At 61.0% G+C, this 16,658-nt stretch overlaps 1 protein-coding gene across 1 annotated transcript; it reads right to left on the bottom strand.

Moving 5' to 3' along the window:
- Nucleotides 1-1,016: 1,016 nt before the first annotated feature.
- On the bottom strand, nt 1,017-16,398 carry CRLF3 (cytokine receptor like factor 3). The gene is made up of 8 exons (XM_040438319.1): nt 16,233-16,398; nt 7,495-7,702; nt 7,148-7,232; nt 2,878-3,055; nt 2,359-2,581; nt 2,156-2,288; nt 1,939-2,051; nt 1,017-1,866 (listed from the first exon to the last, which is right to left on the bottom strand). Exons 1-8 carry the CDS (start codon nt 16,341-16,343, stop codon nt 1,616-1,618), a joined length of 1,302 nt encoding a protein of 433 aa, XP_040294253.1. The 5' UTR covers nt 16,344-16,398; the 3' UTR covers nt 1,017-1,615.
- Between the last annotated feature and the right edge of the window lie 260 nt (nt 16,399-16,658).

The raw sequence follows: 16,658 nt of genomic DNA, 5'->3' as shown, positions 1-16,658 counted from the left end.
ACTCTGGAGGGGTGTGCAGTGCTGTCTGAATCTGGGGGTGTCACTCACTGCTGGGGTGTCTGCTGTGCCGTCTGGATCGGGAGGGTGTCACTCACTCCTGGGGGGTGTTCTCCATTGTGGCTGTGATGTTCACCCCACCCCTGTGGGCACATGGGGGGGGTGTGTCCTCTGTTGTTGCTGTGATGTCCACATGGGGGGGTGTCCTCTGTTCCTGTGATGTCCACCCCGGGTTGCACACATGGGGGGGGGTGTCCTCTGTTGTTGCTGTGACTTTCACCCCAGGTTGCACACATGGAGGGGGTGTCCTCTGTTGTTGCTGTGACTTTCACCCCGGGTTGCACACATGGAGGGGGTGTCCTCTGTTGTTGCTGTGACTTTCACCCCGGGTTGCACACATGGGGGGTGTCCTCTGTTGTTGCTGTGACTTTCACCCCGGGTTGCACACATGGGGGGTGTCCTCTGTTGTTGCTGTGACTTTCACCCCGGGTTGCACACATGGGGGGTGTCCTCTGTTGTTGCTGTGACTTTCACACTGGGGGTGTCGCTCACTCCTGGGGGGGGGGGGGTTCCGTGCTGTGTACAGGTATGTAGTAGTCTGGTTTTCTCTCCAGTGTCTGCTGGTGACATTCAGACCTTTTTAATCCAGTGATTATTTATATGGGAGCGTGTCCTCTGCCCTTTTCTACTCTCTCCAGTTGTACATAAAGCGATGGGGCGGTCGTGTGTTCCTTGATGCTATTTAATGGTGGGGGGAGGTTCTGGCTCTACCAAGAGGAAGGTCCTGCAGCTTTGGGGATAATTCAGATTAGATGGTGATTTTTTTGCTTTAACCCCTTGTCTCCCTGCACATATGTAACGGGGGTGTGGCTAGGCTGGCGGTTGTCTGCTCCCTCCTCAGCCCCTGTCCTTTTAACCTTTGTCATGTCCATTTTTAATAAACTATGAAATGAAGCCCTGTTTTCTGGTGTCGGCTGGACGTTACCCTCAAATCTGAGGCAAAGAGGACGCTTGCCCTCCACAGTCAAAAATTAAAATCTTTATTCATCTTGGTAATAAAAACAGTCTGCTCTGAAGAAAAGCCCTGGGGTCACAAAAACCATCTCCCCTGTGCCATCCACCACTAGGGGTGGCTGGAGCTCCATCCAGGTAAGACTACTGCCCCCATCGGACAGCTGTGGAGTAAGGTTTATACCGTATGGGCAGCAGCTCCACAAGGAAATACAGAAGCTAAAGCCGCGTCTATAAAAATACAAAAATTTCATTAAAAAAAATAAGCCCTGAGCTGCAGTCTGGAGGTGCACCGAGAGGGGGCACCCCAACACCCGATAATACTGGAGGTAATGAGAAGCAGTGGACCACCGCTGATCCCCGATCATTGGAAGATGGCGGCAGTCTTTGACCGTTACACAGAAGCGAACCATCGGCATTGTCTACCTGAGGAGCCTGTGCTGAGGCTGCTGTGAGCACAGGACTGTAGAAGCAGGGAGGAAGGAAAGGGCTGTGATTCGCTCATGTCTATGGGGGCGGGGCCAGGGATCACTGCAGTGTAGAATAATTGCAACTAACCCTGTGGGGGAGTCCTCTGCCCTGGTCAGTACCCATCCTGCACTGACAACTAGAACACCAGAACCTTCCAGCCCGGGTGGAAAAATGAGCATCCAAAATAAAGAGAGTCACATGACTGCTCCAACAGCCAATCAAAGACGACCTCCCGATTTCCAGAGCCAATTGTAACTCTGCGCCTATGGAGTGGCCCCTCATTGTTGGCTCCCAGGCTGACCAGCTCCATGTCAAAGGTGATGGTGGATCCTGAGGAGACGGGCGGCAGCTGATTGGTCATCTCCTTACCGTTCACATAGACTGCACCTACCAGAGACAGAGGACGTGAGACCCTCCGGCTGTGAGCGCAAGACCCCCGCCCCGCCCAGGAGAACTCACCACTGGAGCTGATACACACGGCCCGATCCCTCTGCAAGGAGTCCAGTCCGTCCACCTTCTCCACACAGACTCCAATGCTGTCCCTCTGGTCTGGGGCACCGCTGCTCTCCACCCTGCGGGAGAATGGGGGAGACACTGTGACACACTGAGGGGAGCGGTGACATGGCGGATTCTCCTTGGCATGCACCATCAGGAGGGGGCACTGTGGTCCACTTACCTGAAAGTCAGCGTCTGACCTGGGTGGTAGGTGGCAGCTTTGGAGTAGAGGAGGCCATGCTGTGGTGCGTCGTTGCGCAGGGCGATGTTGCGGCGGCTGCTCAGGCTGTAACCGTCCAGTCCCGGGCTCCACTCTGCGGATGACAAGGAGCGGTCACCAGTGAAGGGGACGATGGTGGCGTTGGCGGAGCGCAGGGCACTCACCGTGTGGGATCAGGGAGGTGTGACCCAGCTGCGGCACGCTCCATGGACTCCACTCCTGACGACCATCGCCCCGGGCGCAGACCCTGAACTGATAGTCGATGTGGGGGTCGATGTGAAGCACAATGAACTCACACTCGATGCCCACGTAGGCGTCCTCGAAGTGACCGGAGGAATTCTTCCGGAACTGAAGTCGAAAATCCTGAGCCACAAAGTCCTCGTCCACCTGAGAGCAGACACAGTCAGTGTGTGGGGGAGGAGAACAGCGGAGGCGTGTTGTCATCTGTGTGGGGGAGGGGCAGAGGCATAGCGTCATCTGTGCGGAGGAGGGGCTACATAATGGGGTTCACTTTCCTCCATGGATTTCCCAGCAGGTGACACATATATGACCGCTGGGACGCCCCCGATTACTAGGACAGGTCCTATGTCCTACCCCCCTCTAGGGCCTCAAGGCAACGTATTGCCGCAGATCTCATTTACTGACAGCAGGCAGGTCTCGTTATTAGACAGGAGGATACGAACCTTGCACCATCTCACCAGGATCCCGCCGGGTCTCTCCACCAGCTCCTCGATCTGCACCGGGGGTCTGGAGGCTACCGCCCCATGCTGGGAGATGTGGTCTCTGGCCACCGACAGGAAGGCGTCGTCCAGCTGAGCCGAGAGGCAGGGGACCTCCACCAGCGAGGGGACTTCCGGGAGGCTGCACACAGCACAGGGGTGACACCCAAAACACTGACCCCCCCCTACCCTGCTCATAGCTCCGCCCCATAAAACACTAACCCATCCCCGACCCTGCTCATAACCCCGCCCCACAAAACACTGACCCATCCCCGACCCTGCTCATAACCCCGCCCCACAAAACACTGCCCCCCCCTCCGACCCTGCTCATAGCCCCGCCCCATAAAACACTGCCCCCCCCTCCGACCCTGCTCATAGCCCCGCCCCATAAACCACTGACTCAGCCCCGCCCCACAAAACACTACCCCCCCCCTCCGACCCTGCTCATAACCCCGCCCCACAAAACACTGACCCATCCCCGACCCTGCTCATAACCCCGCCCCACAAAACACTGCCCCCCCCCCCCTCCGACCCTGCTCATAGCCCCGCCCCATAAACCACTGACTCATAGCCCCGCCCCACAAAACACTACCCCCCCCCTCCGACCCTGCTCATAGCCCCGCCCCATAAAACTGACCCATCCCCTACCCTGCTCATAGCCCCGCCCCACAAAACACTGCCCCCCCTCCGACCCTGCTCATAGCCCCGCCCCACAAAACACTGACCCCCCCCGACCCTGCTCATAGCCCCGCCCCACAAAACACTGACCCCCCCCAACCCTGCTCATAGCCCGGCCCCACAAAACACTGACCCCCCCCAACCCTGCTCATAGCCCCGCCCCACAAAACACTGACACCCCCCCCAACCCTGCTCATAGCCCCGCCCCACAAAATACTGACCCCCCCCGACCCTGCTCATAGCCCCACCCCACAAAACCCTGACCCTGCTCATAGCCCCACCCCACAAAACCCTGACCCTGCTCATAGCCCCGCCCCACAAAACACTGACCCCCCCCCCCCCCGACCCTGCTCATAGCCCCGCCCCACAAAACCCTGACCCTGCTCATAGCCCCACCCGACAAAACCCTGACCCTGCTCATAGCCCCGCCCCACAAAACACTGACCCATCCCCTACCCTGCTCATAACCCCACCCCACAAAACACTGCCCACCCTCCGACCCTGCTCATAGCCCCGCCCCACAAAATACTGACCCCCCCCCGACCCTGCTCATAGCCCCACCCCACAAAACCCTGACCCTGCTCATAGCCCCACCCCACAAAACCCTGACCCTGCTCATAGCCCCGCCCCACAAAACACTGACCCCCCCCGACCCTGCTCATAGCCCCGCCCCATAAAACACTGACCCATCCCCTACCCTGCTCATAACCCCGCCCCACAAACCACTGCCCCCCCGACCCTGCTTATAGCCCCGCCCCACAAAATACTGCCCCCCCGGCCCTGCTCATAGCCCCGCCCCACAAAACACTGACCCATTCCTGACCCTGCTCATAGCCCCACCCCACAAAACACTGACCCCCCGACCCCGCGCATAGCCCCGCCCCACAAAACACTGACCCATCCCCTGACCCTGCTCTAGCCCCGCCCCACAAAATACTGCCCCCCCGACCCTGCTCATAGCCCTGCCCCGCAAAATACTGACCCCCCCGACCCTGCTCATAGCCCCACCCCACAAAACCCTGACCCTGCTCATAGCCCCACCCCACAAAACCCTGACCCTGCTCATAGCCCTGCCCCACAAAACACTGACCCCCCCCCCCCCCGACCCTGCTCATAGCCCCGCCCCACAAAACCCTGACCCTGCTCATAGCCCCACCCGACAAAACCCCGACCCTGCTAATAGCCCCGCCCCACAAAACACTGACCCATCCCCTACCCTGCTCATAACCCCGCCCCACAAAACACTGCCCACCCTCCGACCCTGCTCATAGCCCCGCCCCACAAAATACTGACCCCCCCGACCCTGCTCATAGCCCCACCCCACAAAACCCTGACCCTGCTCATAGCCCCACCCCACAAAACCCTGACCCTGCTCATAGCCCCGCCCCACAAAACACTGACCCCCCCCCGACCCTGCTCATAGCCCCGCCCCATAAAACACTGACCCATCCCCTACCCTGCTCATAACCCCGCCCCACAAACCACTGCCCCCCCGACCCTGCTTATAGCCCCGCCCCACAAAATACTGCCCCCCCGGCCCTGCTCATAGCCCCGCCCCACAAAACACTGACCCATTCCTGACCCTGCTCATAGCCCCGCCCCACAAAACACTGACCCCCCGACCCTGCGCATAGCCCCGCCCCACAAAACACTGACCCATCCCCTGACCCTGCTCTAGCCCCGCCCCACAAAATACTGCCCCCCCGGCCCTGCTCATAGCCCAGCCCCACAAAATACTGACCCCCCCCGACCCTGCTCATAACCCCGCCCCACAAACCACTGCCCCCCCCCCGACCCTGCTTATAGCCCCGCCCCACAAAATACTGCCCCCCCGGCCCTGCTCATAGCCCAGCCCCACAAACACTGACCCATTCCTGACCCTGCTCATAGCCCCGCCCCACAAAACACTGACCCCCCGACCCTGCGCATAGCCCCGCCCCACAAAACACTGACCCATCCCCTGACCCTGCTCTAGCCCCGCCCCACAAAATACTGCCCCCCCGAGACCCTGCTCATAACCCCGCCCCACAAACCACTGCCCCCCCCCGACCCTGCTTATAGCCCCGCCCCACAAAATACTGCCCCCCCGGCCCTGCTCATAGCCCAGCCCCACAAACACTGACCCATTCCTGACCCTGCTCATAGCCCCGCCCCACAAAACACTGACCCCCCGACCCTGCGCATAGCCCCGCCCCACAAAACACTGACCCATCCCCTGACCCTGCTCTAGCCCCGCCCCACAAAATACTGCCCCCCCGACCCTGCTCATAGCCCTGCCCCACAAAATACTGACCCCCCCCGACCCTGCTCATAGCCCCGCCCCACAAAACCCTGACCCCCCCGACCCTGCTCATAGCCCCGCCCCACAAAACCCTGACCCTGCTCATAGCCCCGCCCCACAAAACACTGACCCCCCCGACCCTGCTCATAACCCCGCCCCACAAAACACTGACCCCCCCCGACCCTGCTCATAGCCCCGCCCCACAAAACACTGACCCCCCCGACCCCGCTCATAGCCCCGCCCCACAAAACACTGACCCCCCCCGACCCTGCTCATAGCCCCGCCACACAAAACACTGACCCCCCCCCGACCCTGCTCATAGCCCCGCCACACAAAACACTGACCCCCTCGACCCTGCTCATAGCCCCGCCCCACAAAACCCTGACCCCCCCCGACCCTGCTCATAGCCCCGCCACACAAAACACTGACCCCCCCCGACCCTGCTCATAACCCCGCCCCACAAAACACTGACCCCCCCCGACCCTGCTCATAGCCCAGCCCCACAAAACACTGACCCCCCCCGAACCTGCTCATAGCCCCGCCACACAAAACACTGACCCCCCCCCGACCCTGCTCATAGCCCCGCCACACAAAACACTGACCCCCCCCGACCCTGCTCATAGCCCAGCCCCACAAACACTGACCCCCCCGACCCTGCTCATAGCCCAGCCCCACAAACACTGACCCCCCCCGACCCTGCTCATAGCCCAGCCCCACAAAACACTGACCCCCCCCGAACCTGCTCATAGCCCCGCCACACAAAACACTGACCCCCCCCGACCCTGCTCATAGCCCAGCCCCACAAACACTGACCCCCCCCGACCCTGCTCATAGCCCCGCCACACAAAACACTGACCCCCCCCGAACCTGCTCATAGCCCCGCCACACAAAACACTGACCCCCCCCGAACCTGCTCATAGCCCAGCCCCACAAACACTGACCCCCCCGAACCTGCTCATAGCCCAGCCCCACAAACACTGACCCCCCCGACCCTGCTCATAGCCCCGCCCCACAAAACAATGACCCCCTAACCCTGCTCATAGCCCCGCCACATAAAACACTGACCCCCCCCGACCCTGCTCATAGCCCCGCCCCACAAAACACTGACCCCCCCGACCCTGCTCATAGCCCCGCCCCTGCTCATAGCCCAGCCCCACAAACACTGACCCATCCCAACCATAGCACCCAGAATCCCTCCCATCCCTGCTCCTAGCCCCTCCCTCCATCCTCCTAGCCCCTCCCTCCATCCTCATAGCCCCTCCCCGAGCCCCTCACCTGTCCAGCTGGATGTGCAGAGCCTTGTTGGTGAAGTTACACAAGTCCTGGCCGTCTCCACCATTACAGGACAGGGCGACCTCTCCTGGAGAAAGGAGGAATTACAGATCACTGAAATCCAGCACGCCCAGACAGACTGGTCCCAATCTGTGCAGAGGACACACCCCATAAGTCTGCACAGAGGACACACCCAATTCCACCCACGCAGTCTGCACAGAGGACACACCCAATTCCACCTACGGAGTCTGCAGAGGACACGCCCTATACACAGTATTCGCAGACACCCCCCACAGTCTGCAGAGGACACGCCCCATAGAGCCCGCCTGCAGCTGATATGCCTAACCCACCTTCTCGCAGCAGCCCGTCCGCCGTGTTGACCCCCAGCTCCAGCAGCTTCTGGCAGTCGTCCAGCGGTTTGATGTTCTCGCGCTCAATGGCGTCCACCTGCTGCAGCAGCGCGAGCAGCCGATCGTCCAGCATCTTGGAAACCGCGCTCTTCATATCCTGGAAATGCTGCTGCAGAGCGTCGCGGGTCTGCACCGCGCTGCCCGTAATCTACAGAGAGAGAGCATTATAATGTTTTGGGGGGGGAGGGAAAAATAACATTATAACGCTGCCCCAGGACCAGACTCTGTGCACACAGCTCCGGAGCGATATAACTGACTGCGGGGGGTGAATAATAACATTATAATGCTGCCCCCAGGACCAGACACTGTTATTATACCCCCCCCCCCCGCAGTCAGTTATATCGCTCCGGAGCTGTGTGCACAGTGTCTGGTCCTGGGGCAGCGTTATAATGTTATTATACCCCCCCCCCCCCCCCCCCCCCCCCCCCCGCAGTCAGTTATATCGCTCCGGAGCTGTGTGCACAGTGTCTGGTCCTGGGGGCAGCGTTATAATGTTATTATACCACCCCCCCCCCGCAGTCAGTTATATCGCTCCGGAGCTGTGTGCACAGTGTCTGGTCCTGGGGGCAGCGTTATAATGTTATGATCCCGCCCCCCGCAGTCAGTTATATCGCTCCGGAGCTGTGTGCACAGTGTCTGGGTCCTGGGGCAGCGTTATAATGTTATGATCCCGCCCCCCGCAGTCAGTTATATCGCTCCGGAGCTGTGTGCACAGTGTCTGGTCCTGGGGGCAGCGTTATAATGTTATGATCCCGCCCCCCGCAGTCAGTTATATCGCTCCGGAGCTGTGTGCACAGTGTCTGGTCCTGGGGGCAGCGTTATAATGTTATGATCCCGCCCCCCGCAGTCAGTTATATCGCTCCGGAGCTGTGTGCACAGTGTCTGGTCCTGGGGGCAGCGTTATAATGTTATGATCCCGCCCCCCGCAGTCAGTTATATCGCTCCGGAGCTGTGTGCACAGTGTCTGGTCCTGGGGGCAGCGTTATAATGTTATGATCCCGCCCCCCGCAGTCAGTTATATCGCTCCGGAGCTGTGTGCACAGTGTCTGGTCCTGGGGGCAGCGTTATAATGTTATGATCCCGCCCCCCGCAGTCAGTTATATCGCTCCGGAGCTGTGTGCACAGTGTCTGGTCCTGCGGCAGCGTTATAATGTTATTATTCCCCCCCCGCAGTCAGTTATATCGCTCCGGAGCTGTGTGCACAGTGTCTGGTCCTGGGGCAGCGTTATAATGTTATGATCCCGCCCCCCGCAGTCAGTTATATCGCTCCGGAGCTGTGTGCACAGTGTCTGGTCCTGGGGGCAGCGTTATAATGTTATGATCCCGCCCCCCGCAGTCAGTTATATCGCTCCGGAGCTGTGTGCACAGTGTCTGGTCCTGGGGGCAGCGTTATAATGTTATGATCCCGCCCCCCGCAGTCAGTTATATCGCTCCGGAGCTGTGTGCACAGTGTCTGGTCCTGGGGGCAGCGTTATAATGTTATGATCCCGCCCCCCGCAGTCAGTTATATCGCTCCGGAGCTGTGTGCACAGTGTCTGGTCCTGGGGCAGCGTTATAATGTTATGATCCCGCCCCCCGCAGTCCGTTATATCGCTCCGGAGCTGTGTGCACAGTGTCTGGTCCTGGGGGCAGCGTTATAATGTTATGATCCCGCCCCCCGCAGTCAGTTATATCGCTCCGGAGCTGTGTGCACAGTGTCTGGTCCTGGGGCAGCGTTATAATGTTATGATCCCGCCCCCCGCAGTCAGTTATATCGCTCCGGAGCTGTGTGCACAGTGTCTGGTCCTGGGGGCAGCGTTATAATGTTATGATCCCGCCCCCCGCAGTCAGTTATATCGCTCCGGAGCTGTGTGCACAGTGTCTGGTCCTGGGGGCAGCGTTATAATGTTATGATCCCGCCCCCCGCAGTCAGTTATATCGCTCCGGAGCTGTGTGCACAGTGTCTGGTCCTGGGGGCAGCGTTATAATGTTATGATCCTGCCCCCCGCAGTCAGTTATATCGCTCCGGAGCTGTGTGCACAGTGTCTGGTCCTGGGGGCAGCGTTATAATGTTATGATCCCGCCCCCCGCAGTCAGTTATATCGCTCCGGAGCTGTGTGCACAGTGTCTGGTCCTGGGGGCAGCGTTATAATGTTATGATCCCGCCCCCCGCAGTCAGTTATATCGCTCCGGAGCTGTGTGCACAGTGTCTGGTCCTGGGGGCAGCGTTATAATGTTATGATCCCGCCCCCCGCAGTCAGTTATATCGCTCCGGAGCTGTGTGCACAGTGTCTGGTCCTGGGGGCAGCGTTATAATGTTATGATCCCGCCCCCCGCAGTCAGTTATATCGCTCCGGAGCTGTGTGCACAGTGTCTGGTCCTGGGGGCAGTGTTATAATGTTATGATCCCGCCCCCCGCAGTCAGTTATATCGCTCCGGAGCTGTGTGCACAGTGTCTGGTCCTGGGGGCAGCGTTATAATGTTATGATCCCGCCCCCCGCAGTCAGTTATATCGCTCCGGAGCTGTGTGCACAGTGTCTGGTTCTGGGGGCAGCGTTATAATGTTATGATCCCGCCCCCCGCAGTCAGTTATATCGCTCCGGAGCTGTGTGCACAGTGTCTGGTCCTGGGGGCAGCGTTATAATGTTATGATCCCGCCCCCCGCAGTCAGTTATATCGCTCCGGAGCTGTGTGCACAGTGTCTGGTCCTGGGGGCAGCGTTATAATGTTATGATCCCGCCCCCCGCAGTCAGTTATATCGCTCCGGAGCTGTGTGCACAGTGTCTGGTCCTGGGGCAGCGTTATAATGTTATGATCCCGCCCCCCGCAGTCAGTTATATCGCTCCGGAGCTGTGTGCACAGTGTCTGGTCCTGGGGGCAGCGTTATAATGTTATGATCCCGCCCCCCGCAGTCAGTTATATCGCTCCGGAGCTGTGTGCACAGTGTCTGGTCCTGGGGGCAGCGTTATAATGTTATGATCCCGCCCCCCGCAGTCCGTTATATCGCTCCGGAGCTGTGTGCACAGTGTCTGGTCCTGGGGGCAGCGTTATAATGTTATGATCCCGCCCCCCGCAGTCAGTTATATCGCTCCGGAGCTGTGTGCACAGTGTCTGGTCCTGGGGGCAGCGTTATAATGTTATGATCCCCCCCCCCCGCAGTCAGTTATATCGCTCCGGAGCTGTGTGCACAGTGTCTGGGTCCTGGGGGCAGCGTTATAATGTTATGATCCCGCCCCCCGCAGTCAGTTATATCGCTCCGGAGCTGTGTGCACAGTGTCTGGTCCTGGGGGCAGCGTTATAATGTTATGATCCCGCCCCCCGCAGTCAGTTATATCGCTCCGGAGCTGTGTGCACAGTGTCTGGTCCTGGGGGCAGCGTTATAATGTTATGATCCCGCCCCCCCGCAGTCAGTTATATCGCTCCGGAGCTGTGTGCACAGTGTCTGGTCCTGGGGGCAGCGTTATAATGTTATGATCCCGCCCCCCGCAGTCAGTTATATCGCTCCGGAGCTGTGTGCACAGTGTCTGGTCCTGGGGGCAGCGTTATAATGTTATGATCCCGCCCCCAGCAGTCAGTTATATCGCTCCGGAGCTGTGTGCACAGTGTCTGGTCCTGGGGGCAGCGTTATAATGTTATGATCCCGCCCCCCGCAGTCAGTTATATCGCTCCGGAGCTGTGTGCACAGTGTCTGGGTCCTGGGGGCAGCGTTATAATGTTATGATCCCGCCCCCCGCAGTCAGTTATATCGCTCCGGAGCTGTGTGCACAGTGTCTGGTCCTGGGGGCAGCGTTATAATGTTATGATCCCGCCCCCCGCAGTCAGTTATATCGCTCCGGAGCTGTGTGCACAGTGTCTGGTCCTGGGGGCAGCGTTATAATGTTATGATCCCGCCCCCCGCAGTCAGTTATATCGCTCCGGAGCTGTGTGCACAGTGTCTGGTCCTGGGGGCAGCGTTATAATGTTATGATCCCGCCCCCCGCAGTCAGTTATATCGCTCCGGAGCTGTGTGCACAGTGTCTGGTCCTGGGGGCAGCGTTATAATGTTATGATCCCGCCCCCCGCAGTCAGTTATATCGCTCCGGAGCTGTGTGCACAGTGTCTGGGTCCTGGGGGCAGCGTTATAATGTTATGATCCCGCCCCCCGCAGTCAGTTATATCGCTCCGGAGCTGTGTGCACAGTGTCTGGTCCTGGGGCAGCGTTATAATGTTATGATCCCGCCCCCCGCAGTCAGTTATATCGCTCCGGAGCTGTGTGCACAGTGTCTGGTCCTGGGGGCAGCGTTATAATGTTATGATCCCGCCCCCCGCAGTCAGTTATATCGCTCCGGAGCTGTGTGCACAGTGTCTGGTCCTGGGGGCAGCGTTATAATGTTATGATCCCGCCCCCCGCAGTCAGTTATATCGCTCCGGAGCTGTGTGCACAGTGTCTGGTCCTGGGGGCAGCGTTATAATGTTATGATCCCGCCCCCCGCAGTCAGTTATATCGCTCCGGAGCTGTGTGCACAGTGTCTGGTTCTGGGGGCAGCGTTATAATGTTATGATCCCGCCCCCCGCAGTCAGTTATATCGCTCCGGAGCTGTGTGCACAGTGTCTGGTCCTGGGGGCAGCGTTATAATGTTATGATCCCACCCCCCGCAGTCAGTTATATCGCTCCGGAGCTGTGTGCACAGTGTCTGGTCCTGGGGGCAGCGTTATAATGTTATGATCCCGCCCCCCGCAGTCAGTTATATCGCTCCGGGGCTGTGTGCACAGTGTCTGGTCCTGGGGGCAGCGTTATAATGTTATGATCCCGCCCCCCGCAGTCAGTTATATCGCTCCGGGGCTGTGTGCACAGTGTCTGGTCCTGGGGGCAGCGTTATAATGTTATGATCCCGCCCCCCGCAGTCAGTTATATCGCTCCGGAGCTGTGTGCACAGTGTCTGGTCCTGGGGCAGCGTTATAATGTTATGATCCCGCCCCCCGCAGTCAGTTATATCGCTCCGGAGCTGTGTGCACAGACAGGAGATGATGAAATCTCTGAAGACTCCGCTGAGAGTTCTGCACAGGAAGGAGTCTGGTCGGGGGGGCGCCTCACCTGCCCCCTCAGCGTATGTATCTGGTCACATGACCACTGGGGGGGAGGGGGGGTATTAGGAAGACATATGATGACAAGCAGCAGGAAGTGGCAGCAGACGGTGGGTGTAGTAGTCACACACTGGGAGGATCCTCATCATCCTCACACGCAAGATGTCGTGTAATATAAACATGTGAGAGGGGGGGGGCGGAGATATTCAACCATGTGGGTCTCAGACTCCGGGGGTCTCCTGTGTCGGGGGGGGGGGTCTCCTGTGACTCCGGGGGTCTCTTGTGCAGGGGGGGGGGGGTCATCTGTGACTCCGGGGGTCTCCTGTGTCCGGGGGGGGGGGGGGGGGGGGGTTGTCTGTGACTCCGGGGGTCTCCTGTGTCGGGGGGAGGGGTCATATATGACTCCGGGGGTCTCCTGTGTCGGGGCGGGGTCGTCTGTAACTCGGGGGGTCTCCTGTGTCGGGGGGGGGGGGTCGTCTGTGACTCCGGGGGGTCTCCTGTGTCGGGGGGGGGGGGGTTGTCTGTGACTCCGGGGGTTTCCTGTGTCGGGGGGGGTGGGGGGTCTGTGACTCCGGGGGTCTCCTGTGTCGGGGCGGGGTCGTCTGTAACTCGGGGGGTCTCCTGTGTCAGGGGGAGGGGCCATATATGACTCCGGGGGTCTCCTGTGTCGGGGAGGTCGTCTGTGACTCCGGGGGTCTTCTGTGTCGGGGGGTCATATATGTGTCGGGGAGGTCGTCTGTGACTCCAGGGGTCTCCTGTGTCGGGGGGGGGGGGGTCATCTGTGACTCCGGAGGTCTCTTGTGCAGGGGGGGTGGGGGTCGTTTGTGACCCCGGGGATCTCCTGTGTCCGGGGGAAGGGTCTGTGACTCCGGGGGTCTCCTGTGTCGTCTGTGACTCCGGGGGTCTCCTGTGTCGTCTGTGACTCCGGGGGTCTCCTGTGTCGTCTGTGACTCCGGGGGTCTCCTGTGTCGTCTGTGACTCCGGGGGTCTCCTGTGTCGTCTGTGACTCCGGGGGTCTCCTGTGTCGTCTGTGACTCCGGGGGTCTCCTGTGTCGTCTGTGACTCCGGGGGTCTCCTGTGTCGTCTGTGACTCCGGGGGTCTCCTGTGTCGTCTGTGACTCCGGGGGTCTCCTGTGTCGTCTGTGACTCCGGGGGTCTCCTGTGTCGTCTGTGACTCCGGGGGTCTCCTGTGTCGTCTGTGACTCCGGGGGTCTCCTGTGTCGTCTGTGACTCCGGGGGTCTCCTGTGTCGTCTGTGACTCCGGGGGTCTCCTGTGTCGTCTGTGACTCCGGGGGTCTCCTGTGTCGTCTGTGACTCCGGGGGTCTCCTGTGTCGTCTGTGACTCCGGGGGTCTCCTGTGTCGTCTGTGACTCCGGGGGTCTCCTGTGTCGTCTGTGACTCCGGGGGTCTCCTGTGTCGTCTGTGACTCCGGGGGTCTCCTGTGTCGTCTGTGACTCCGGGGGTCTCCTGTGTCGTCTGTGACTCCGGGGGTCTCCTGTGTCAGGGGGGTGGTCTGTCACTCCGGGGGTCTCCTGTGTCAGGGGGGGTGGTCTGTCACTCCGGGGGGTCATCTGTGACTCCGGGGGTCTCCTGTGTCAGGGGGGGTGGTCTGTCACTCCGGGGGGTCATCTGTGACTCCGGGGGTCTCCCTTGTCAGGGGGGGTGGTCTGTCACTCCGGGGGTTTCCTGTGTCAGGGGGGGGGGGGGGGGGTCTGTCACTCCAGGGGTCTCCTGTGTAGGGGGGGTCATCTGTGACTCCGGGGGTCCCTGTATTGGGAGGGTCGTCTGTGACTCCGGGGGTCTCCTGTGTAGGGGGGGTCGTCTGTGACTCCGGGGGTCTCCTGTGTAGGGGGGGTCGTCTGTGTTTCCGGGGGTCTCCTGTGTAGGGGGGGTCATCTGTGACTCCGGGGGTCTCCTGTGTAGGGGGGGTCGTCTGTGACTCCGGGGGTCTCCTGTGTAGGGGGGGGTCGTCTGTGACTCCGGGGGTCTCCTGTGTAGGGGGGGTCGTCTGTGACTCCGGGGGTCTCCTGTGTAGGGGGGGTCGTCTGTGACTCCGGGGGTCTCCTGTGTAGGGGGGGTCGTCTGTGACTCCGGGGGTCTCCTGTGTAGGGGGGGTCGTCTGTGACTCCGGGGGTCCCTGTATTGGGAGGGTCGTCTGTGACTCCGGGGGTCCCTGTATTGGGAGGGTCGTCTGTGACTCCGGGGGTCCCCTGTGTAGGGGGGGTCGTCTGTGACTCCGGGGGTCCCCTGTGTAGGGGGGGTCGTCTGTGACTCCGGGGGTCCCCTGTGACTCCGGGGGTCTCCTGTGTCAGGGGGGGTGGTCTGTCACTCCGGGGGTCTCCTGTGTAGGGGGGGTCATCTGTGACTCCGGGGGTCTCCTGTGTAGGGGGGGTCATCTGTGACTCCGGGGGTCTCCTGTGTAGGGGGGGTCGTCTGTGACTCCGGGGGTCTCCTGTGTAGGGGGGGTCGTCTGTGACTCCGGGGGTCTCCTGTGTAGGGGGGGGCCGTCTGTGACTCCGGGGGTCTCCTGTGTAGGGGGGGTCGTCTGTGACTCCGGGGGGCTCCTGTGTCGGGGGGGTGGGCTGTGACTCCGGGGGTCTCCTGTGTAGGGGGGGTCGTCTGTGACTCCGGGGGTCTCCTGTGTAGGGGGGGTCGTCTGTGACTCCGGGGGTCTCCTGTGTAGGGGGGGTCGTCTGTGACTCCGGGGGTCTCCTGTGTAGGGGGGGTCGTCTGTGACTCCGGGGGTCCCTGTATTGGGAGGGTCGTCTGTGACTCCGGGGGTCCCTGTATTGGGAGGGTCGTCTGTGACTCCGGGGGTCCCCTGTGTAGGGGGGGTCGTCTGTGACTCCGGGGGTCCCCTGTGTAGGGGGGGTCGTCTGTGACTCCGGGGGTCCCCTGTGACTCCGGGGGTCTCCTGTGTCAGGGGGGGTGGTCTGTCACTCCGGGGGTTTCCTGTGTCAGGGGGGGGGGGGGGGGTCTGTCACTCCAGGGGTCTCCTGTGTAGGGGGGGTCATCTGTGACTCCGGGGGTCTCCTGTGTAGGGGGGGGTCGTCTGTGACTCCGGGGGTCTCCTGTGTAGGGGGGGGCGTCTGTGACTCCGGGGGTCTCCTGTGTAGGGGGGGTCGTCTGTGACTCCGGGGGTCTCCTGTGTGGGGGGGGTCGTCTGTGACTCCGGGGGTCTCCTGTGTAGGGGGGGTCGTCTGTGACTCCGGGGGTCTCCTGTGTAGGGGGGGTCATCTGTGACTCCGGGGGTCTCCTGTGTAGGGGGGGTCGTCTGTGACTCCGGGGGTCTCCTGTGTAGGGGGGGTCGTCTGTGACTCCGGGGGTCTCCTGTGTAGGGGGGGTCGTCTGTGACTCCGGGGGTCTCCTGTGTAGGGGGGGTCGTCTGTGACTCCGGGGGTCCCTGTATTGGGAGGGTCGTCTGTGACTCCGGGGGTCCCCTGTGTAGGGGGGGTCGTCTGTGACTCCGGGGGTCCCCTGTGTAGGGGGGGTCGTCTGTGACTCCGGGGGTCTCCTGTGTCAGGGGGGGTGGTCTGTCACTCCGGGGGTTTCCTGTGTCAGGGGGGGGGGGGGGGGTCTGTCACTCCAGGGGTCTCCTGTGTAGGGGGGGTCGTCTGTGACTCCGGGGGTCTCACCTGCCTCCTGGCCTGGCTCAGTCCCAGCAGCCTCTGCTTCAGCTCGGCCTTGTAGTTCCGCGCCGCCGCCATGCTCTCCTCCGCCTCCAGCAGCAGCCCGTCCAGCTCCATCCCGCGCCCCACTCTGCCTTCAACTGCGGAAACTCCGGCTCAACTACAAGTCCCGTCATTCCCCGCGACAGGGGGCGCGGCCGCCGGAAGCCGCCATGCGCCAAGCTTTATTAGCAGCAGCCCGCTCTGCAAATAGACACGTGATGACCTGGAGGACGGGGCGTGGGCCCAGCTGTCACCATAGTAATGTCTGCTCTGAGGAGAAAGCTCCCTGCCGTGTCAGTCTCCACTGCAGTTCTGGCATTCTGGTCACACGCACACCTCCAAGAGGCCTCTAACTCCATCCGGTGCTTAGCTGTACATGCCCAATCCTGG

The sequence above is a fragment of the Bufo bufo genome, chromosome 6 (assembly GCF_905171765.1).
Source record: "Bufo bufo chromosome 6, aBufBuf1.1, whole genome shotgun sequence".
Classification (NCBI taxonomy): Eukaryota; Metazoa; Chordata; class Amphibia; order Anura; family Bufonidae; genus Bufo; species Bufo bufo.
Note: the sequence above shows the minus strand (reverse complement) of the source record. Positions and strands in the feature narration are given on the sequence as shown.